The following is a 22,972-nucleotide window of genomic DNA, read 5'->3' as shown; positions in this document are numbered from 1 at the left end:
GCTTCTGGGAGATCTCCGCTGTCACGGACTGTCAAGCCGAAGCCTCCCCGAACTATCGGGCTATCACCATATTTGGAAAAACTTTCCATATATGGTAAGTAGAGACTCGCTTACCGGGAGGCTTTGTAGTCCGTGACACCTGCGGACTAGCTGCCCCCTCTAGCGGAATGTTTACAATTTACAGCGGCTAACCTAGCTGGGTGACACGTATGTTTGTATGTTGTCAGCAGTACGGCCGTGGATGAAACTTTTGATAAATGCTGTTTTGGGTAGAAATATAGCTTTCTAAGCCCATGGTATTGATGACAGTCGTACAGGGAGTGTGAGAGGATCCTAGCACCACTCATCAGAGGATTTTTGTTCTCATATCGAGTACCCCTTCTTTGGTACCGCCCCCCTCCCCCATAGCCTTAGCTTGGTCGAAAATTACTATAGGTATGGGCGATACTGCGGCCGCTACTCCGAGCCAAAGCAATCCTTTAGCCCGGAAGTTGAACAAGATTCTAGAAACTCGACTTGACAATGACAAGGTGACAGACAAATATTTTGAATTCTATGAAAAAGGGATTCAGGAAGCTGAGTAAGATCAATAGAGCAAATTATGATGTTTGACGTCGAACAATTTTCAAGGCTGTGGCCATATTTTCTTCAAGTAGTTTGACTAGCTGATTTATCTACCATTGCAGGAGATGCTGGATGCCCTTGAGGCTTTGTCGCAGTTCTTCGGGGAGAATAGTCTACGCAGTCGGCGGAACTTACGAGGTGACATCGAGCACAGGAGTCTGACCATCAATGAGGAGTTTGCGGTTGCCTTCAAAGAAGTGAAGGAGGTAGCCTTTCTTATTGTAATTGAGCATCAACGTTTTCATACATAATTATGAATGGTTTCTAATGAGTTTGACTGTTGGGCTACATTTGTCCATTTGGCAGGGGACGCCATAAAAGAACCCGATATGCTTTATTTTTAATTAGATAAAGTTTAATGAAAATGTAAAAGTGGGGTTCAAGTGCCTCCAACCTTACTAGACCTTTTAGCCTAGTGGTTAAGGCGTGCATGCCTGTGATCTGGCTGACCGGTTTTGGCGCGGGTTCGAATCCCTGGGGCCAGAAGTCTGTTCTACTCGTTTCTTTGTTTCACTGGTTCCCACACCGACCCTGTGAGCCTGGCATAATGTGCCGCAGATTACAGGGATATCGAACTCGGAGATTCAAGGATGAATCTTAAAAAGAATTTTTGCTTAGATTTGCATTGCACTTCAACATGCTAATGAAAAAGCATCATGCTTCAATCTCCTCAATTGCTGTGTTACAAATTTAGATAATCCATTGATTCACATTACATTTGAAACATTACAAATGAATCTAAAATTCCCATACAAATCAATCCAAACACCCTGGTAATTTGACAACAAAATTCCCTTTATTTTGACGTATATATTGTGGATATTGGTCCAGGATTTTTTTAGATATTGCCTCAGAAAGTTGTTTACGAAGGTTTTGCCGGTGCCAGGTTACATGACTGAACTCCCTTCTGGTATGACTCCCTGGATATCTGAGTATGAGCATAATTCTTTGTAAATGATAATAGATTAGGAAGAATACCTCAAGGTGTCATTGTTTCCTGTCAATGTATTGCTGACTAAACTAATACATTTTTACCTACATGTACATTTCATCTATCAGCAACTAGATGGTATCCATGAAGATGTGAGAGCAATGTCGGAATGCTGCCAAGATATGACCAGCAGACTCAAGGTGGGTATATGGTAGCCTGGTAACCATACATTTGTGAGCTTCCTGCTACTGTAAGGTTAGTTCACATAAACTCGCAGGGTAATATAAACTCAGGATTTTTAAAAATGGTGTATCTAGGGATATGTGTCAGATGCAACATCAGTTATAACGTCAGCAATGCAAACCTGACATACTAACGTATTCAGAACACAGTCTAAAAAGCTTGATAACCATGCAGTAGAAGATGGCGATGTCAAAAACTCTCTGTCCCTTATTGACACAGTCTGAGGGCTTCGTGGGAGAATTACACTACATGGTTGTTTGCTGGTTTTTAAGACAAATGTCACATCCGCTTCCTGCTAAACACAATTACAAGACAACTTATTAGAATCTCTTTTGCTAACCTGCAACTGGACTCTAAGTGTGATCAGTCATCAAAAACGCCACTTTGTTGCTGCAACTTATGGCTACGGCACTTCGGTCTATTTTCCCGCCACCATATTCATTACCCAGAATCCTGTTATTCAGCAAACAACAAAGGTTTGTGAGGAACACTTTTTGCCATTCAAACAATTGAAACAAGTCTACATTTATTTTCCACTTCATTTGCTACATTAGGCTAGTTTTACAGCTTTCTATCAAGATTTTGGAACATTTATCAGCAATTTGGTCAGATATTGCTGAAAATATCTTTGTTGGGTATTTCTTAAGTACTTGAAATACCTGAAGTTTGCTATTGAAAAATTTGGTGTGAGATACTGGGTTGTCAACATGGTACAACAAATTAAGCAACACAAAATGTACATCATTCTATTCATAGAAATACATGTAATTGTAGCTGTGCTAAACATTCAGCAAAATAGAAAAGAATACCCATGGCCACCTTTGAAAAGCTTTACGCCCCACTTAGTTGAACTTTCTGTCACTTTTTCTACCCTCCCTTCCTCCAACTGGTCCAGCTGTTTTGTGTCTAAAGCAGCAAAGCGAGTACGACTCTGTGTGTCTGCATTGTCCGGTGCTTCTTGGTCACACTCGTCAGCTTCCCGCCCCTCAACAGCTGCAGCATGTTCATGGGCATCTTCCCCAGCCTCCCATGACCCGAAAACTGACTCTAAGTCAGTGTCTGACAGTTCTTCGACGAAAAACTGCGATACTCGGTACTCCATCCATAACGATCGAACGGGTTTCAATAATGATGGACGAAGTGAACTTTGTCGTCTGCGTACGGTTCCACTTACGGTGGGGGTGTGAAAAATTTTATTTGGTCCTTCCGTTTAAATTTCACTTGAATTGAAATTTGTTATTTTTTTCATGTATTTTAAGAAGATTTTGTGAATTTTAAGACAAAGATTTTTTAAACAAGGTTAAGAAAAAGATTCATCAAAAAGATACCTCCCTCTACATAATGGAACAGTCGAACGGGCGTTTATGGCATTATAACACATGGGCAGTGGAGGCTTCTGATTGGTCGACGCTATCTGGCTATGTGATAATAAGATATAAAGGAACATATACTACATCAAATATAGTTTTTCTTATCCCCCTGACATTCTTTGTGTAGCCTAACTTTTGTCAGGCCTTGTCAGGTACATTGTATTCAGGCATAAGCTGAGGTTGTTTAATTTAATCAAGGAGGTTTTGTATAGATATAAAACCTCCTTGATTTAATTAAATAGAAAATAGAGGGTCATCTGGGGAATCTAGTAGAATACTGAATGCTTTTTGATGCACACGGGACTAGTGCTGAGTAGTGTGTACTTTATTACCTTCGCCGAGAAGGTTATGCAGAGGGTAGCGTTTGTGGGTGTGTTTGTAGTGGACCAACATAACTCAAGAATGCCTGGATGGATTCGTTGATGAAAATTAGACATCCTGGTAGTAAGATACGCCAAAAATAATTACTCAAGCAACTGGATAAAATTTTGAAACAGTACTCAAGCAACTGGATAAAATTTTGAAACCTGGTGTTCTCAGTCCTATCGTTAGTCACTGACGAAAGACAGTGGATGCTGTCTGAAACGTTTGACTGTTTCAAAATTTTATCCAGTTGCTTGAGTAATTATTTTTAGCGTGCCTGGATGGATTGTTTTGATACTTAGTATGTTGGTAGGTTTTGATGAGACCTGAAAACGATTAGATTTTGGGCCCCCTAGCGGCTTCTTACGGTACTGCAGCGGAACTTCCTGTTTTGATATCTCGTGATCTGGACATGCTATGGAATTGATTTTTGAGTGGTACATAGATCTTTGGACAGAGAGTAAGGGGTACAGGTTTGGGCCCCCTAGCGGCTTTTTTAGAACTGCAGGAGCAGGTTTTGCGTCTGAAAGGGAATAACTCAAGAAGGGCTTGATGGATGGTAATGCTTTTTCGTAAGTAGATAACTTGAGTGATGATGTACATGATTAGATACTTCTTATGCAAATCAGTACCTAATTTGCATAATTAATGAGGAAAGTTTATACATCCGCCAAATTCCATGATAGGACTCTGAAACATGTAACTGAGGAAGAGAGAAATATTATGAACTATGCAAATGAAGATCTCATTTGCATAATCAATGAGAAAATACTATAACAAGATGGCCTTGATGGATGGTCATGATTTTTGGTATGTGGATAGCTTCTGTGATGCTTAGTATGATTGGGCGATAATTATGCAAATCAGATTCTAATTTGCATAATTAATGAGGCAACTTTAAAAATCCGCTTTGTTCCATGATATGACTATTCAAATTGTAACTGAGGAAGCGAGGACTGTTAATGGATAGAAAATATGCAAATGTGGGCCTAATTTGCATACTTAATGAATAACTTCTATTATTCCACACTGGCAAATGACATTTAATAGTTTTTTTGTGGCATCGGGAAGTTATGTCAATGTGAACATCGTTGAATCAAATTATGCTAATAAGGGCCTTATTTGCATAATTGATGATAAATATTAGCATAACCTTCTTTGTTATGCTCATAATTTGTAAAGCTCATACTTTGGACATGTTATATTTTAAGACAATCAACTGGTATGATTTATAATTGATGAGAAACACTCCTAATAAGTCAGTCACAAAGGTTCAAATCATTTGGCGAAGGTATGAGGTCGTGGAACTCTAGTTATATACTGTAATAAGTATTCATTTTTACTTCCTAAAATTAATATTATCCATCGGAAAATCTGTCTGTCTCTAGCACCCTTGTCGAGCCGCTATTAGGTTTTTCATGAGTGGCTGTCCATAAAGGTGGTACACACAGTTTCCACTACTGTAGCAGTAGCAATACAGCGCTATCACAAATTCAAAACCACCATGAACACTCCATGTTCTCCAAACTAGAAATTAGATCACGGCAAACTTAAACTAGTTAAAGGTATTAAAAAAAATTATACAGTATCCCTCCCTCCTAGTGCACAACCACAAGTTGGGGTTATAGTTACCTGGTTGGTTTCACTTACATCGCTCTGGCGGTAATTAAAAAGATAGGCTTTCAGTTTCAGAAAAAGAACATTGTTTTGTACGGCTTGGGCCGGTAAAACATCCCCAAGCCGGCCCGTTGAGAATGGCTACTAGGCTATGGGTATGGCAGCCTTCTTTTCACAACTTTGGTGCAAACAGCACAATTCTAGTCAGGAGAACAAAACTGTAGCTAGACCAACTGGTAGTAGAAAAATCTCCTAGAAGAAAAACATGGCAAAATAATCTTATTTTCAGATGGCAAAAAAATACAATAATTTATACATGTACTGTAGACCTAGAAATGTTGTGTTTTCTTTTTTAAATTGACCTCCCCACAGCAAGATAATGACAATGCAAATATGCATTGATTCCATATTTTACCGGTACTGTACTACAGAATTGTTTCACCTATAAACTTAAAATGCCAGGGAAACCTCCTTCCCCCTCCTACTGTGAAATTAAGTTCTAACAAAAATTTATGTATTATTTATTTTTACAGTAACAATAGAGATAGAGGAAGACTTAGGGAATTCTGACAACTTTGTTACCACTGACAGTTTCTTATTCGACCATCTCTAAAATAATGTCTTCCTTTGTTAGGTGGCTAAGGAGCAAACTCACGATCTCATCAACCAGACCACAAAACTACAGGGTGAAAGGTCAGTGATATGAACTCATATCCTGTGTCTTAATTTGATAGTATATTTTGTCAGCTTGCATATCACATACAGTCAGTACGATTGTTCACAACTGTATTTTTTTCTACAAATTTCCTGATCCTGTAAACATTTAGGGTTGTGTAACTAGTATCAGTCAACAACTTTGGTTGCCATAATAGAAGACACTTTTTAGACATTATTATTCATCATTAAAGTGCTTGTGACACTAAGATACAACAGTTGCAGTAAATACTGATATTATCAAATGAACACAGTTATCTGTACAAAATACACACCCTTCTGATGTTGTTGATCATTGTTCGTGATCCCAGCGGCCGTATAGTCAAGTGTAAATGCAGATTCTGAAGTGTTCGTAGTGGTTTTATCTTCGCGTTTTTTTGCGGCGACCGTTTCACCGCGAACGTAAAACCACCGTGAACATTTTTGTCCAATACTGTGGCAGTATGTGACTATAGCACTGCTGCGAGATTAAAACCACCGCAAACAGTCCCTTTTCCCCTTTGCGCGAAATAAAAACCACACTAACTCAAAAGCATTTACAGTAATCTCTATATGTATGTATACATCACAGTGAACACGGCAGCTAGTTCGGAACCTGGCACTACAGCTCATTCTTTTGAGAAGAAAACAGTGTACAATCATTGTTTTTATTCACAATTGCAAGTTATCACAATGTTTATTTTGTTTGCTTCTAAAAAAAAATGTTTTTCACAAGCCATGGTACCACTGGTTTCAAACTGGCTGCAGTGTTCGTTACGTACAGAAATTAACTTGATTACCTGGCGGCAGGGATCAAGAACTTAAATATGATTTGTAATAATTGTAAGTGTTGTTGATATTACAGCCAGTTACTACAGATGAAGGCAGAAGTGGCCGATGCTTTCCTGTCCAAGTTCCAGCTGCAGCCAGCCGAGATGAAGGTTCTCCGTGGCAGTCACAATACAACCATGACAGAGGTATATGAAGGCACATACACGCTTCTTTCACTTAAAGCGCAAAAGATTTCAGGTCTAACTTTTGTTCCTGTATTGCTTATGCCAAATAGCAGTTACTCAAACTCCATTGAAATTGACCCACCGGGTTACATAAATCTGCCACTTTGAAAAACAGTCGGTTTGAGAGATCTCTAGTGCAGCACCCCCAGGTATGCACAGTTTAGATATACAGGAGTGCTTTATACTCGGGACATTGGGTTGGATATCTGTTTGGACGTATCTTTTCATGAGGTAATTACAAAATTGTATGTGCCCTCATAATAGTATTGAGTAACAGTTACAGTACGTTATGTTTTCTTGCAAATATTATTACCCTGATGTCTAGCCTTCAGCGACGTTCTGTAACAGTTTTACAAATAATTTTGATGTATAATTACTTACTTATGATAAATTTCAGGACTTTTTTTTGGCCTTGGTCCGAGCCAAGTCTATCCACAATGATGTTAAAGTCCTCCTGAGGACTAACCAACAGACAGCAGGACTGGAGATAATGGAGTCCATGGCCCTACACCTGGAGACTGCGTATGAACGACTGTACAGGTGGACTCAAGGTGTGGCCATGTTGGTGGGGAAAGTGGTTTGTAGTTGTGCCAATCAGTTTTTACAAAATGAACATTACCAACTGAAGGCAAGTATAGGAGTCAGTATGGAAATATGGAAACTTGCACTTAAAATATTTCCTTGAACTGCACGCCAGTCCGTATTTTACAGTATCCCGCTGGGCTCTACATGTACTTGTATCTCAGGGAATACTTATACAGTCTAGTGAAATAATTCAATTGCATTTTGCATGCATGATCCTACAACAAAAAAAAGGAAATGTGACCCACATCCCCGAAGGGACCTCGGCTATAATCTCGGACTGTTCATGCAACTTTGCGGTACGGCGGCCTGGCCATGGCACGCATTTTTACAACAGCCTCCAGTTTAATTTGGCACTACCTCCCACATTTCAGTAATCTTAAACCCAAATGGCTTAATATCACATTCGGTAGGTAAAATTGAAGTTGAGAATATGTAGCAGCCATCGATGACCCCCTGATTCTGCATCACCCTGTTATTCGCTATTAAGTGTCTAACTTACATGTACTATGTAATCAGACGGCAGTGACATATTTTGTCCCTTACCTGTCCAGCGGAGTGCAGACTACTGACTGGTGACTCCCTGGAGGTGTCCCCCCTGCTGTGTCAGGCCATGTCCGCCCTGCAGGACAGACCTGTACTCTTCAGGTAACTTCACTTTCTACTCTTCACTCCTCTGATTCGTAGTTCTCTAGTGTGTTCTTTTAGTTCATGTAATAACAATGTATGGGATGTCCCTGTAGCTCAACAGGTGGCAGCCACACAATTGAGCTCCTGATTCTTATTGTCTTAGTTGGTAACCAGTTCAAATCTTGGGAAGGGCATCTCAGTTGAAGCTGTACCCTTCTTTTCAAATGGGGATTTACATTGATTTAATCATTATCTTAATCCTGTTACATTAAAACCACTGCAAACACATTTTCTCCCTACTGCGAAACTGAATCCCCATGAACATTTCCCCCTTTACTTTTGTCCATCAGTGGCAGCAGCTTGCCCCCCCCCCCCCACACACACACACAAAAAATACATTGGGGGGGGCATAGCCCCCTGGAAAATACAGCTGAAACCCTTGTGTATCTTTTCACTAATAGCTAATACTCTACCAGGCACAATTTGCCCATCAACACGCAGGAAATAGGGTTTCGGCGGATCAAGATTTCAACATTTTCTCAGAGGGAGTATGCCGCGGGACTGCCCACTAAACCACCCCCCACCCATATAAAAATTTCCTGCCACCGCCCCTGTCCATGGATGAGAATTGACTCGTCCGTCTCTATTTTCAGGTACTCTTTAGATGAATACGGGACTGCCAGGAGAACTGCTGTAGTGCGGGGGTTCATTGATGCTTTAACAAGGGGAGGCAAGTGTTAGCACTTTCATGTGAATTATAATCTACAATTGATTGTCCAAAATGATCAAAATCTATTATTTCTATAATGATCTTAAAAATTACTTATTGTTAAGCAAGATTCAAAAATTCATGACTGTTTAATATACATTGTAGTAAATAAGCCTAAAAACTTGAAAGTAATTGAATTGGAACTAGAAATTGATTCTTTCCTCTTTGCTGGACCTCACAGTTGTAGCCTGTCTGTATATATATAGCAATACAAATTGTTTTGTTACATGAATTGTTTTAAAAGGTAGAGACAGCCTGATCTACTGACATAAAAGGCAACCAGTACATCATCATGTAGTGAGTTAATCCAATTCTACAGACCACAACTGATTTGTAAACAAATCCCAGGTTTTTAACATGTTCATACTGCTCAGAGACAGGATATTTGTATTGTGTGAATATCCCTAGCCAATGTTATGAAACAGATGTAGAGTCAGCTCATTATGTAAATTAAGACAATTTACCAAAACATTGACTTTTAATTTAATTGCTCCAATCCTAACAATCATGATAAAAGTGCCAGACCCATCTATAGATTTGAGTGGATTTATTGATCTATTTATCAAACCACTAATCATAAGCTGGTTCTGTTACAGTTAAGACTGGTATGTTATGCCTTGAGGCAGTTTGATTGTTATCAAGGAATATATAACGGGGGTTGCCCGAACTTAGGACGCGCCCTAACTTAGGACGGACTTTTTAGTGATCTTGTTATGCATAAGTACGCCGTGTTTGTGTCCACTGACTATGCTCATAAGGAAGATAAATAAACCAAGTCCATGAACATAATTTGTATTTGCATTCAAAACATATGTGTACATATTCATTTCTTGTTTTGTCGAGAATAGTATTTTGACAATAATGATGGCAACGCTGAGTAGAGGGTCACTGCGTAGCTAGACGGCCCGACACCTAAATATACGACCTGTGCCAAGCAGATATACAACTATCATACACATAAGAAATATAACTTCATAAAACACAAAAAAATTGGGTCTTTAAGTGTTTCTTGAGAAGAAAACCGACCAAAGAAAACAACGTAAACATCGCTGCCGTCTGGCAACGTTGTTTTCCCGCCATTTTTGGGGGCCGCGATGGTGGCGGACGGAGATTCAACGCACAGCTGTGTAACGCTCTAACATGTGATTGGTACCGTCTATGAAAAGAAAACTGAATACAGAGATGGCGAAGATATTTCCCAATAAGTAGACGGAGTGTTGTTGAAGTAAGCGGTGTCGTTTTTTCGTAATGATTTTGTAAGTCGGGTCGCATGCAAGACGTACGTAGGGCCGCGCGCACAGTGCGAGGTAGCCTATTTCCCGCCAAAACATGAGCTGGGATGCGCTAGATATAGCCCTTCTCACATGACGTTAGAAGTGCACACAGTCAAAATTTTCCGGTCAAAAGAAAGCTAGAATATAGTAGACTTCAAGTCTTATTTACATTTCCCTAACTTCATCACCAACTTCCGAAGAGAGCAAAATTACCAAAGCGTACTAAGTTAGGCACACTATCTGGCGTAGCACTAAATCAGAAGGTACATTCGTGAAAACGTCTCACAGCGTTTGCCGCTTGTAACTCGGAGCGTGAAGGGCCCATGAACATTATGAATACATTTCTTGTCCATGTATGTTCTTTAGATGAATGTTTTCAAAATTCATTCATTAAAACATGACCATTCTCTGGCAACCAGCAATGGAGCGCCGTGAGTTCGAGCGCGTAAAAAAACGTCCTATGTTTGGGCGACTCCCGTTATATTGTGTATATAATGTCCTTGATTGTTATGCGTCACAAATAAACAAACAAATAAATATCCAATTTTTGACCACCCTTTGTTCCATGTTACACTTACAGGTGCAAGTGGTACACCCCGCCCCATCGAGATGCATTCCCATGATCCTTTGAGGTAAACTTCTCAATCATTTGATATAGATTTGTAACAGAAACTTTCGTCAAGCAAATAAATGACTCGCGGATGTACATTACGTATTTCTATGATGTTTTCTGACTACTGCCTTTTCTAATTGTGTGTTTATTTGTTCTGAATAGCAGTACTAGTAAGCAAATACTGTAAATGTTGAAATTTTTGTAGTGGTTTAGTGTTCACACTTTCAGTGTGACTTCTTAACCGGGAACTTAAAACCACTGCCAAAATGTTCCGTGTACTTCTTCTGCCTGCCTACCCCTTGTTTCAACTGCGAACTAAAAACCACCATGAACACTCCATTTTCTCCCTACCGCAAAATCAAATTCCTGCGAACTTTAAGGCATTTACAGTATTTATAGCTAATTATACTTACGTACACATAGACAATACAATGAGAGAGCTACACGGTTTGGGGCACGTGATGCACGGTTTGGGACACGAGCCCAGCCGTTCAGACGGCGGATGTCGCAGGAATGAGGGTGGCACGAGCGGAGGTCAGAGGTCGCTTCCTCCGTAATTCCCTACGATTGGTCGACTGACCAATCCTACTAATATGTACCTAATCTGTAATTTTTTTTTATTTGCCGAAGATCAAACATCAATTTTTGATGCAAGCATTATTCCTTCTCCCTAACAGCTATGTCACCGTACAATATAAGTTTGAGGGGATTTAATTTTGCGATAGAGTGTTTGTGGTGGTTTTGAGTTTGTTTTGAGTTTGAAACATTATTAATAGTAGCGCTACAGTCACACAATGGAACGGCTAAAGAGCTCACCACAAAAACCGCAACCATAAACCACCACACACATTTCTGTATATTTCCCTTCCTCTGACTGCTTCAGATATGTTGGTGACATGCTGGCGTGGTTACACCAGGCTACAGCATCAGAGAAGGAGTATCTACAAGCAGTCCTCAAGATGGTCCCAGATGACTGTATGTTATCATAGAGTCAAACTACTGATTTTTGAATATGATTCTTTTTTCAATATCAACTGCAACACTTTGTGTCATATAGTCAAGCCTGTACCAGCCTCTACATAAGAAGTACCTGGCCAATGTGACTGATTTTCGGTGGTCCCTTGCCACAATTAGGTGCAGTCCAGTTAGATACCTGCTTAAAAGCAAAATGTTGTAAAGTGGCACAATCACTGCAAATATATTTTTGATGAATCTTAAAATGAGATACTCACTTTGGATACTTTCTGACAGAATCCTGTTCAAAGTGACCACGTGTCCACATAGACCAGATTTTAATGGTCCCTAGAGTGGTCTTCTTAGGCAGTTTGGACTGTATCAAACTTGATAAACTTGTACCCGTCTTTGTGACTCACCTTGTAATGATTTGGATGGAACTTTGATGTGCTGTTTTTCGTTACCTGTACTTCAGGTGTGGAGGAGCCAATGACTGAAGTACTAGGGCACATCACTGAGGGAGTCTGTCGGCCATTTAAGGTATGCCTGTCGTTGGCCATGTCATCTGTGAGACCCTCACTGAATGTCACTCGTGAAAAAATCACAAGCAAGTGTTCAACATTTCAAAGTGCCAAACAAGCAAGTGTTCAAATGAACATTTCAAAGTGCCATCTGTTGAGGAATGGACCAATTGCAGTACAGCACTATCCCTTCTCATAAAGATTGACATGTATGAAACCAAAATACAACATTTTCTTACTATGTAATATAATTTTAAACCCTGTTCAGTGTATGTGGCTGTGCTATCATCAATCAAGTCCAGGGCTTCATTACCTGTCTGACGGACATTTTTTTGTTGGAATGGACAAAAATTTCACCTCGCTATCCCAAAAAGTTGATCTTCTTGACCTGAAACTTATTAGAATGTATTTTCAGAAGCTTATAATGACAGAATGATTTAGCATCGAAAAGCAGCAATATGGGCTCCCAAATAATGAGTGGGACAGAAAAGAATTTAAAGCTGGACACAGCCCTGTTCAAGTCACATTTTCTAATGTAACATGATTGTGAAAGCCACCCTCCCATTGGACCCACGACCTGCCGGCATCGTAGCTGCAAAACACTCAACAAATTTCATTGACAAAAAACTAATTTTTTTAAAGCTTTCTGTGTTTTGCTGTCTCTTTGGTCATACTTGTACATTTTGAATATTCCCATTATAAAGTCAATGGAAATACAAATCCAGTTTAGGACACAGCAACGATGCCCGCATGCCGCGGGTCCAGTGAGAAGGGGCTTAATGCTTGACTGACAGTTTCCATGGATGTTGGTGTGTTTCCCATGTGCAGGTTCGAGTGGAGCATGTTCTAGTGGCTGAGCCCGGTCCAGTCATACTTTACAAACTGGCCAATCTACTCAACTTCTATCACCACACAATAGGGTATAGTATTCTTACCTCTAACCGTAGATCATGATAATTAAAGGCAATTCAATCTTTCCCATAATATACTATGCAACAACTCTTTCTACCAGTTCATTCCAATGAGCAGAAGAAGAGTGATGAATGCCGTCATGAATGTCACTCGAAATGTCTGGAAGTAATCTCCAAATCTTATCCAATTGTAGAGATTGAATATTGTCTTTAGATATTGTTAACCTGGATGTCTAACCTTCAGCAATGTATGATAGAAGGTTGCTTTACAAACCAGGCAAGCCCCTTGCTGTGTGCCAATTTGTGACATGCAGCCCTACCTCTTCTTCACATTATAGTGTTACATGTGTATATTCGTAGCTAAACTTTTTATTTGTATTTTCGACTATAACTACATGTATGATCGCAAAATCTTTTTCTAGGCCTCTCCTTCAAAGCACTGTTTACATTAGTCGTTTCACACCTGATAAATAACACCAGTGTCTGAAGTCAGTAATCCTCTCTAAGCAGGAATGGCCATTGTCTGGCAGGCCACCCTGTATAAATTATCAGTTCTGGTATCAGCTGCACAGCCTCTAAAGCCGGCCTCACACAGCAGGAAAATAGCTCAAAAGGACAAAGTGATTTTCACAGGCAAAAGAAAAGTTGATGTGCTTTTAGCATCCTGTAAAAATATACCCTTCTACTGAAACATCAAGGAAACTCTCTGCACTATATGTACATGTATGTCCACTGGGCACCACAATTTACAAGGGTCTGAACGGACGAACCTTAGTATGTTGAAGGTTGAAGTGACAGCTACACTTTAAACACATTGTTTTCTCAACATTTTAACAATTTTGTCAGCTACCTTCACTTTCATTGCTAACTCATTACCATGTGGGGTCGTGTGGCGTAACGGCAGGATTTCCGACTCAGAACCAAGGGGTTCCGAGTTCGAATCCCCTGCTGCCACCGATCTTGTGCCTCTGGGAAAAAGGTACTTAACACGATTTTCCCCACTCCACCCAAGTGTAAAAACGGGTACATTATGTGTGTGGATCACGACATCAGCAATAGCTGCCTGTATCCCACTTGTATTGCATTGTTGCAATTCCAATAAATCCAAAACTCATTACCACATGGTGGTGTTTCCAAATCATTGACATGAAGAAATGTTTGGTGGTGTTCAACTGACTCACTAACCTGCTGAAGCGAGCTATTCCCTGAACTTTGTTTGATTGTTTGTTTGTTTTTTGTTTGTTTAGTTCTATCCTACAGGGGTCAGCAAGCCTTCTGGCCACAACAGAAGACATGCATCAGCTCAGCAAAAAACTCTTCATGAACAGTTTGAACTGCCATTCTAGTAAACTTATGGAAAAGGTATAACTGGTCAAATTACTGTGATCTTCACAGGAACACTACAGCTGGCTGAACTTTATTGTCCTGCTCTGAATCAGGCTTGTCTCTAGCTTGAATTTTTTTTCGTCCCTCTCATTGTTTGGAAGCCCATGTTGTTAATTTTTCTGAGCTTATGAAAATACATTTTTGTCAATTTCATGTCGTGAACTTCACATTTATGAGTGGAAAGGATGCTATTTTTGTCTGTCCCAACAAGCAAATTTCCATCCTGGGACAGAGGGATGGGTCCTGGAGACAGCCCTGTACTCAACCCACTAAAAATGTTAGGCCTTAAAGGCAGGCTAAAATTAATTTCGTAAAGCATACTGTAGTATGTTAGATATACCACTAAGATCAATTCTTACTTGTTTTACACTAGTCCATCATAGATAAGCGTTTTTACAACATTTGAAATTCGCGGCATGGTGATGTAATACTGGCGATGTCTTCTTTGAGCCGGCTTTCCGAATGGAGGACTTCCCAATTTGGAGCGTAACTTGTAAACACGTCATCTAGAGCCCACAATGTAATTATGACCTTTTCTGTGGCACAAAACGTAGTACAGGTGTACAAATTTTCTGCCACGCGCACAAAGAAACTGCAATAATGAGTGTTGGGAAGTATAATGACATCAAAAAGGTCAAAGGTCTTTGGACATTGCCGACTGTTACATCACTACATGTATGTCGCGAATTTCAAATGTTATAAAAAAACTTATCTATGATGGACTAATGTAAAACAAGTCAAAACTGGTCTTAGTGGTATATTTAGCATACTGCAGTATGCTTTACGAAATTAAGGTTAGCCTGCCTGAAGAAAATAGTGTTGTACATTGTAATTCCGATTACCCAACCAACCCTAGCAAAAACTGTCGATCCTACATTGTAGTTTTTTTTGGGAGTCGACTGCTGGCAAAGATAAGATTTTTGATCTGACATCTTAGTGATGAAATTCAAAACAGATTTCCTGTATTTCACACTCTAGACCTATTAATCAAAGCCTTGATGAATAGTTGATGTAGGAATGTTTAGTAACCATTGGACAATGCACAGCTATATCTGTATGATTTATGACAAATGATCATCATGTTGAAAATACCTTTAATGAATGCATCAAGACACTGGCATTTTCAACATCATATATATATTGTTTGTTAATTCACTTCGGCCAAAATCTAAAGAAAAAAAGAATCCCTATACCTACCCAGTACCCACCCATCCTAATTTTTTCAGGACCGTAATTGAAAATGCAAATTTTTTGTTGCCATTTATTGGTATATCATGACTTTAAAATTTGTATGAAGAAAGTTGCTACATTTCAGTTCAAGTAGTTTTATAACAGCTCTATTTTTGTCAACTTTGAAGACCACATTGTGTCAATGTTTTCAGTTACTGTTGTTGTTCATGGTGTTTAGGTATGTTGACAATTAATTACATCACATTAGTAGTAGTGCATACATTGTAACTAAGGCAAAATTATACACTTTGATAGAGATGTACTGCACTACAAATGTTTTTGTCCATTCCCTGTAGGTGGAGCTCCCCCCTGCAGATCTTGGCCCAACTGCAGCTCTGACCCAGACCATGGCGCTTCTGCGAGAGATTCTATCGTCCTACGACTCATCTGTGGTCCCTCTTGACGCTCGGAGGACTGACTTCACCGAGGTTTGTTCTGCTTCTAATGTTCTTGGGGTATTTCTTACACTCGCACTTCATGTAATTTCTACATGCCGACATTTTGGTAGCCCCTCTTCCACCCATCCTGAAATTCATTGGTCCTATTCTACTTCCAGTTTGCTCCTCAGATTGCTACTCCACAGAATAGTCTAGCACCCATCCCCCTCTTTCAGAAGGGAGGTAAAATGGGGGTCCTGTACATGTGTTCGAGGAGGTACCTCAAGCAGGTTAAAGGGGATTTTGGCTAGCAACTCTGTTTTGGCATAACAGTTAGGTTTGACCCAAAAACCACATGTCATGGCTTCGAATATCCTGACGTGCTACTGATGTTGTGCCCGTGTGAAAGGCAATTTGCACGACTTTCCTCATTCACCCCAGATGTAAAAATGGGTACCTGACTTCCGTTGGGGAGTTAAAAGGTGGTGGAAGAAGGGGGATGGACTCTGCCTTCTAATACACAGTCTTCCTTATAGACACAGTGGATAACAACCCACTGCCCCTACAGCCTTAAAAAGGATATAGCTATGGGAATACAGGGCTAGAAATACTGGGTGCATGTGCACCCAAAATTGGATCTGTGCAGCAAATTTTTGACTGTGGGGGCACCAGTGCACTTAGATATTTTCATATGATATGGGGTAAAGGTACTAGTACTGTATACTGGTATACAAAATATTCTCGAAGTTTGAGCATCTGAAAAAATAATATAACCTTTCTTGTACTTTTTTCGATATAATACTTTATTTTCAAGATTTTAAAGTTGCCTATAGAATTTCAGATTGAAGTTGAAAGGCAGTAGGGAGCGTAAATTCGTTTTGTTGACATTCTACTTACTTTACATGTATCTTATGTTGTGCACCCAAAAAAGTTTTCTGTGCACCTAAATTGTTAGGTTCATCATCATCGTTCACCTATTCCCAAAAATGAATTTGGAGCTCTGGACTACCTTTTACCTTCCAAATGTACATTACCACAGGTCTTGTCCTGTGTTGTGGACCCACTCCTACAGATGTGCGCCATGTCAGCCAGCCAGCTCAACCCAGCAGACATGGCCACCTACATGGTCAACTGTCTCTACATGATGAAGACAACACTCTCCCTCTTCGAGTTCACAGACCAGCGTCTGGAAATGGTGTCTGCACAGGTTGGTACTTTTTTTGTAGTGGCACGTTCTAAATTACAAGGTGTACAACTTAGTACATGTACTTATCCAATAGAGTAGGGTTCCTTCCTGGTGTAAGAAGTTGAAAACCTACCGTCCTATGGCCGCACATGGGGCAATTGTCGTATTGAGGTCACCTAAGCTAGCGCCAAACAGCAGTACCTCTAGAGACCTTTTTATCCATCAATTGTAAACTCCTTACAATTCATCCCTTGGCTGCAAAAAGAGAGTAGTCGGCCCACCCTACAACATAAAAACTTGTTGCATGGGATCTGGACATGTGTCATTTGGACGCATTGAAACATGCTACAAATTTATTTTGTCACAGTGGATATAACTTTGGCAAAAGTACCAGGACTTTCATAAGGTTTCTGCACAATGTTATATAGTCTCATAGTAAAAAGAAAGAAAATTAGCCTAGTTGTAGACATACAAAGTTATTTGATGATCATCATGCAGTGTTTGACTGCCCTTACACTTTAATTCTATCGTGAATCAGAATTAAGAAACAGCTTTTCTCTGTTCAGACTCAAGTGTTAGGCTTGAGATAAATGGTAATGCTTTTCAATAGCTGATAGTGCAACGTAACTTCACTTTGGCCTGCACCAAGAACAATACCCTTCTCAATAAGTGTGTTGGGTTGTTTTACGTGCAGAGGTTTGACGCCTGGCTTACGCCTGAAGGTCCCCCGTACACGGTAATGTTACTAACCAAAATGGCAAAATGCAACTCCTCAAACTGAGCCCTAGCGGAGTCAAACCTCAGCCCTATGGATCCGCAACATCCGATCCATATGGCAAAGCAGCAAGATGGCTAACCACTTACACCACAGGGCCACAGCTTTCTAAGCTTGTGTTGTAGTTGCAAAGTCTATCACGATTTTCTCCTCTAACTTAATGTACAAAAGATTGAGAATTTACCTGCAGGGTAAATTTGTGCACTTTATTTTCATCTGTTTTCCAGGTTGATGCCCACTTAGACACCCTTGTGAATGAGCAAGCATCCTTCACGTTGAGCCATGTTGGACTGGCACACATGTATAGTGTCGTCCAACAACACCAACCTCGCGAGGGCCCCTTGTCAGCTGTACATGGACTGGATAGGAACTCCATCAAGACTGCTATGGTATATACTAAGTGCCTCTAAGAAAAGTTGTAGAAATCTTAAACATTCTTGTCAATATCTTTAGATAGTTTATATAGCATGATGCAGTGGCTGCAAGCATTGTAGGAAGAATAAAAAACTGTCAAGAAAGCCAATTTGGAAAGTAAGACTTAGTGTTATCCAATTTTTAATTCTTGACACCTGATGATTAGAATCGAGTCATACTCATTTTTTCTTTCCTTCATGATCGAGCCAAAAACCCCATTTCTACTGTCAGCAAACAAAACTGTCTACTCTGATTTTTTAATCGGGTGAATTGTCTTACGCTATTTAGCTGAATACATTTTTTGGCGATGCTACAGGGAGGTGACACGCTGGGATGGTACTACATGTGTAACTGTTACAGTGGGGTCAAGTGCCTCCACTGACCAGACTAACTGGTCTAGACCTTTTGGGTTCACCCCCTAGTTTATTTTGGGTCTCAATTCGAGTTTGCACAACCTCAAGTCTAGCGACCGTCTCTTCCAGCGAATACTTCTGAGCCAAAACAACTGTGAATGGGAATGAAGGATATCCCTCTAGCTACACATGTACAAGAAAACCTGAGTTTCGGTTTCTTCAACCTCTGTAATTTTAGTAAATATTAGAGGGAAAATTATTTTTCCGTCAAAAATGAGGCGCAAAATTGGGCATTTTCCCGTGGAACTAAACACATCACAAAATTTTTTTTGACATGAAAATGACTGTTAGTGTCAGAAAGAGAAAACTCAAAGGTATAATCAAGCCCATTATAAAGAAAATCCTACCACTGAGATTTTCACTATAACCCGACGTGCGAGCTAATGCAACACGGTCAAAAGAACGTACTGTATTCAACCCCAAGGTAGTGAGAGTTTTTGGCTTGTGTGTGTCTGCAAATCATTATGTGTTTCTGCAATTTCCCATGTACACAATGCATTACACATCCTCACTGCTGCAATGTTGGTCTGTTGGACTAGAAGTATGCTTGGGTTAAGGGTGTGAAGTCTGCCATCTCTGATTACCTTGTTTGTTTTGTGGTCTGTCCACAGAAACACTTTGATGCCTTCCTGGCCTCGCCTGATGATCTAGTCCTGCCGCAGTGCAAGTTCTTGTTAAGTGCAACACTAAGGTGAGAGCTAAGGTAGAGCTGTGTACTGGTACTGGTACAGGTACAGGTCCAAAATACCTGAACCCTGGTTTACCGGTACTGTACCGTTACTGATCAGTTCAAGCCTGGCTAGGATAATAGGTCAGGGGATGGCAACTCCTGTAGCACAGAATGAACTGTAACATCAAATTTTCATCTTTGCTTTCATTATAAATAATGCCTCATACTTGAGTCAAAGCTGACTGGTAACAGGCTTGTGTCTAGCAGAATTAAGAATTACGTTGTTACTGATTCAACCACCCTTTTGTCCTTATTGAAAATCAACAATTATTTGCACATGTTAAGTAGTTCAGGTACAAGTACCTGTACCTAAACTCGTGTACCTGTACCTGTACTGAAAATTTGTTTAGGAACACAGCTCTTAGCTAAAGGTATATTGATTATGCTGCCAACAGAGTTTGATACTGGCAGGGAAATTTCAGTAGGGAATTCAGTGCAGCCTTAACCCTTAAGTTAGAAAACTGAAAGAGCTTACTATTCATTCATTCTTTATATTGGTTAGGCCACACCAATTTAATTTTTAGATTTTTTTAGAAAAAAATTGAAGAGACAGGGCAGAAAAAAAAATTGCAAATAGTCGGGGATGATGATAAGGATTCACATAACATAAAGAATAAGAGGATTATTCAAATTTCAGCTTGTATGGCTTACTAGTATTTTATTTAATGCACCCCTTTCTTTGATCTAGTACTAGATCTATAATTTCAGTAACAAAATTGATTTTTGCCATGTAATATATAGATTGATATTGAGAAATAGTTTTTTAAATGAAAAGTATAACTTATAAAGTGTGACCACACTTTTTAGGTATGTGTAGGCCTTTAGAATCTATTTTGGTGGCTATTGAGTTTTACAAATAGTAAAATTGTGAGTAAAAATTTGTGAATGTGAATAGCGACCCAATTTTTTTTTTCAAAATGGGAAGAATAGGAGAGGCTATTCCAAGAAGCAACAAAAAATATTTGTGTGGCCTTAGCATTGTTTTATCTTGCTGCATGCAGTTCAGATTTCATGAAATTTAAAGTGAGATGATAGTTATTGCAATCAGGGATTTTGAGCTCCTTACAAGTAAATTTAGCTTTTGTCATTACAGACTTTTTCTTGTTATAGCAAAAAGCCATTGCGCACAGTATTAAGTGCACATCTTCCTTTCATGCACATGCATTGTGGTCTTATGATTTATTAGGTCAAAGATGAAGTGTCCTGGCTCATATATTAACAACTCACTTCTGATTTGTTCTTGACAGGGATGTTGTGGACAAGAGAAGTATGGACGTGATACGCCAGGTGTACGGACAACTGTACGATGCAGTGACAGATTCAGCCAACAAGTACGAGGATCCAAAGGAAATAATGCAGAGGACTCCCCAGCAGATCAGACAGCTCCTGTCCTAGTTTTTAAAGCCTGATAGCCCCTAGGCCACTGGACCCACGACACCTTGTCGACCTTGCTGCAACCGGGCGATTTGACAGCGCTCGAAACAAATTTGGTTGATGAAAAGCAAATCTTTTTTCGCTCTGTGTGTTTTGCTGTCTTTCAGGCCATACTTGTACGTAGTTCTCCCGATAAAGGCACAAGCCACAAGGATATGTTGTCGTCGTTGAAACGTAACAGAATGTGATACTGTATTTTATTTTTTCTTCATTCGAACGTTTTCCAAACAATAGCTCTGAACTGAAGTAGGAAAAAAGCATCGAAGAGCCCTAAAAAAACGTTAGACGCTCGGTAGAGTCTCAGCACTCGTTTCCAAGTCCTGACAGGAGGGTTCCCAGTACTGAAGCTGCCCAGGAGGAATTCCAGTACTAAGAAAGTCTGACAGTACTGGAGCTCCTGTGCTGACGACCACTTCCGTACTGGTTGTCCAGTGCTGACAAAGGAGGCAGTTACATAGCCTCCGTTGCAGTCCTTTTCCCCGCAGCGTTTTTTTTTTTTTTCAAATTTTTTTTTTGGGGGGGGGGGGGCGCCGCCTATCTGCTTGGGATCCCGTTTCCGCGGTGCCCCTGTGTCCGCTATAGACCCTGTGTCTGCTGCTAGGGAAGATTTCCCTGTGCTGGCCGTGTTTATTACGGGAAGTTCGCACATCCATGGCAATGGTGATAAGTGTTTTTTGATGGGCCTTTGCTGAAGCCGAAAAAGCGCAGTCCTTCCCCAGCAGCAGACACAGGGTCTATAGCGGACACAGGGGCACGGCGGATACGGGATCCCAAGCAGATACGCGGCGCCACCCCCCCCCCCCCCAAAAAAAAATTGGAAAAAAAACACGCTGCGGGGAAAAGGACTGCAACGGAGGCTATCAGTTACATTTGTATATTTGGCTTTTGGCTAGCCCAACTGATGTAAGATGTTAGTTTGGTGAAAGCTTGTTCGTAACTAAAGAAACTAATGTTCAGGAGCCGCGCGCGAGGTCGGACGTGCACACTACTGGGCGTAGAGTGGTGCGCTCGTACGTTTACAGCTAGAAAGTACCTTTTGCAGGAAGACTTAGACTACATGTAATTGCCTTCACCGTAGGCCGATGGGGCCCCACCCCTAATTCCCACATTTTAGAATGGGGCCGATGGTCTGTTTCACAATTGCAACGGCTTTAACCTCCGTGAAGCAACTTAAAAACTCATTTTTACGTCAATGTAAATGCAAATTTGCATATGTGTCGGATCACCAACGTCAAATCTGGAACGATATGATTATTCATAATTCGCACTTTGTCTCAAAACTAACTATACTGATTCTATACTCGCCTTGCCGTCTGTTGACTCATCGATTCTAGAAATGATTCACAGTTAACGTCTTCGAAAGAGAGCAACCGCAACTAGCTATTAATCTGCTGTTTTGTATTCTCTTAGACCGGTAACATTATTATTATTTTGTGACCGCCTGCTGGTAGCCTCGTACTATGAAATTTCTAAGTAATGAATCGGTCCAAAATCTGGTACATTATTTTTTTTACCAATCCAGCAAAAATACCGCTTTCGTACCAGTACCCACCCCTAATTCCCACATTTTAGAACGAAATGTGGTTATCGTAGTATGGTTCACAATAGTAGCTCTTGGGCTGTCATTGTGACAAGGATTCCGACCTCAGCAGATCACTTTGGCTTGCCTCCAGCTCAGTTAGACAATTTCGCAGCAATCACCGGGTAAGCCAAAAATAGTGACTCTAGCAACTGGATATAGTTTTGCAACAGTCAGACGTTTCAGACGTAAAGCGTAATCCGTAAATCACTATTCAAGCTTAGGCTGATTTCAGCATGTACGCGATGAATTTTCCTATTAACACCCCCACCCCACCCCCAAGTATACTGTGGTACCCAGAACATTGTGCTGAAAGGCAATGCAAGCAAAGGGCTAA

At 40.3% G+C, this 22,972-nt stretch overlaps 1 protein-coding gene across 3 annotated transcripts; it reads left to right on the top strand.

Moving 5' to 3' along the window:
• The first annotated feature begins 76 nt into the window (after positions 1-76).
• Positions 77-21,208, top strand: LOC136442531 (conserved oligomeric Golgi complex subunit 6-like). 3 transcript variants are annotated; one of them, XM_066439444.1, is made up of 18 exons: positions 77-94; positions 687-830; positions 1,684-1,755; positions 5,783-5,841; positions 6,707-6,818; positions 7,255-7,408; positions 7,994-8,087; positions 8,723-8,799; positions 10,693-10,744; positions 11,609-11,700; positions 12,155-12,219; positions 13,029-13,120; positions 14,359-14,473; positions 16,024-16,155; positions 17,144-17,311; positions 18,293-18,454; positions 19,504-19,583; positions 20,870-21,208. In XM_066439444.1, the coding sequence occupies exons 1-18, from the start codon at positions 92-94 to the stop codon at positions 21,015-21,017; spliced, it is 1,821 nt and encodes a 606-aa protein (XP_066295541.1). In that variant the 5' UTR covers positions 77-91; the 3' UTR covers positions 21,018-21,208. The 3 variants fall into 3 exon arrangements, with proteins under 3 accessions (XP_066295541.1, XP_066295542.1, XP_066295540.1); XM_066439445.1 differs by lacking the exon at positions 77-94 and adding an exon at positions 122-207; XM_066439443.1 differs by lacking the exon at positions 77-94 and adding an exon at positions 168-530.
• Positions 21,209-22,972: the final 1,764 nt, after the last annotated feature.

The sequence above is a fragment of the Branchiostoma lanceolatum genome, chromosome 9 (genome assembly GCF_035083965.1).
Source record: "Branchiostoma lanceolatum isolate klBraLanc5 chromosome 9, klBraLanc5.hap2, whole genome shotgun sequence".
Taxonomy (NCBI): Eukaryota; Metazoa; Chordata; class Leptocardii; order Amphioxiformes; family Branchiostomatidae; genus Branchiostoma; species Branchiostoma lanceolatum.
The sequence above is the reverse complement of the archived record's forward strand: the minus strand, read 5'-3'. Positions and strand labels throughout refer to the sequence as shown.

Bases quoted from the DNA above. Each gene is read 5' to 3' on its own strand.
- LOC136442531 (XM_066439443.1), top strand. From the start codon at position 438: ATGGGCGATACTGCGGCCGCTACTCCGAGCCAAAGCAATCCTTTAGCC. The intron at 531-686 runs GTGACAGACAAA...CTACCATTGCAG, and splicing joins CTCGACTTGACAATGACAAG to GAGATGCTGGATGCCCTTGA. The intron at 1,756-5,782 runs GTGGGTATATGG...TTCCTTTGTTAG, and splicing joins ATATGACCAGCAGACTCAAG to GTGGCTAAGGAGCAAACTCA.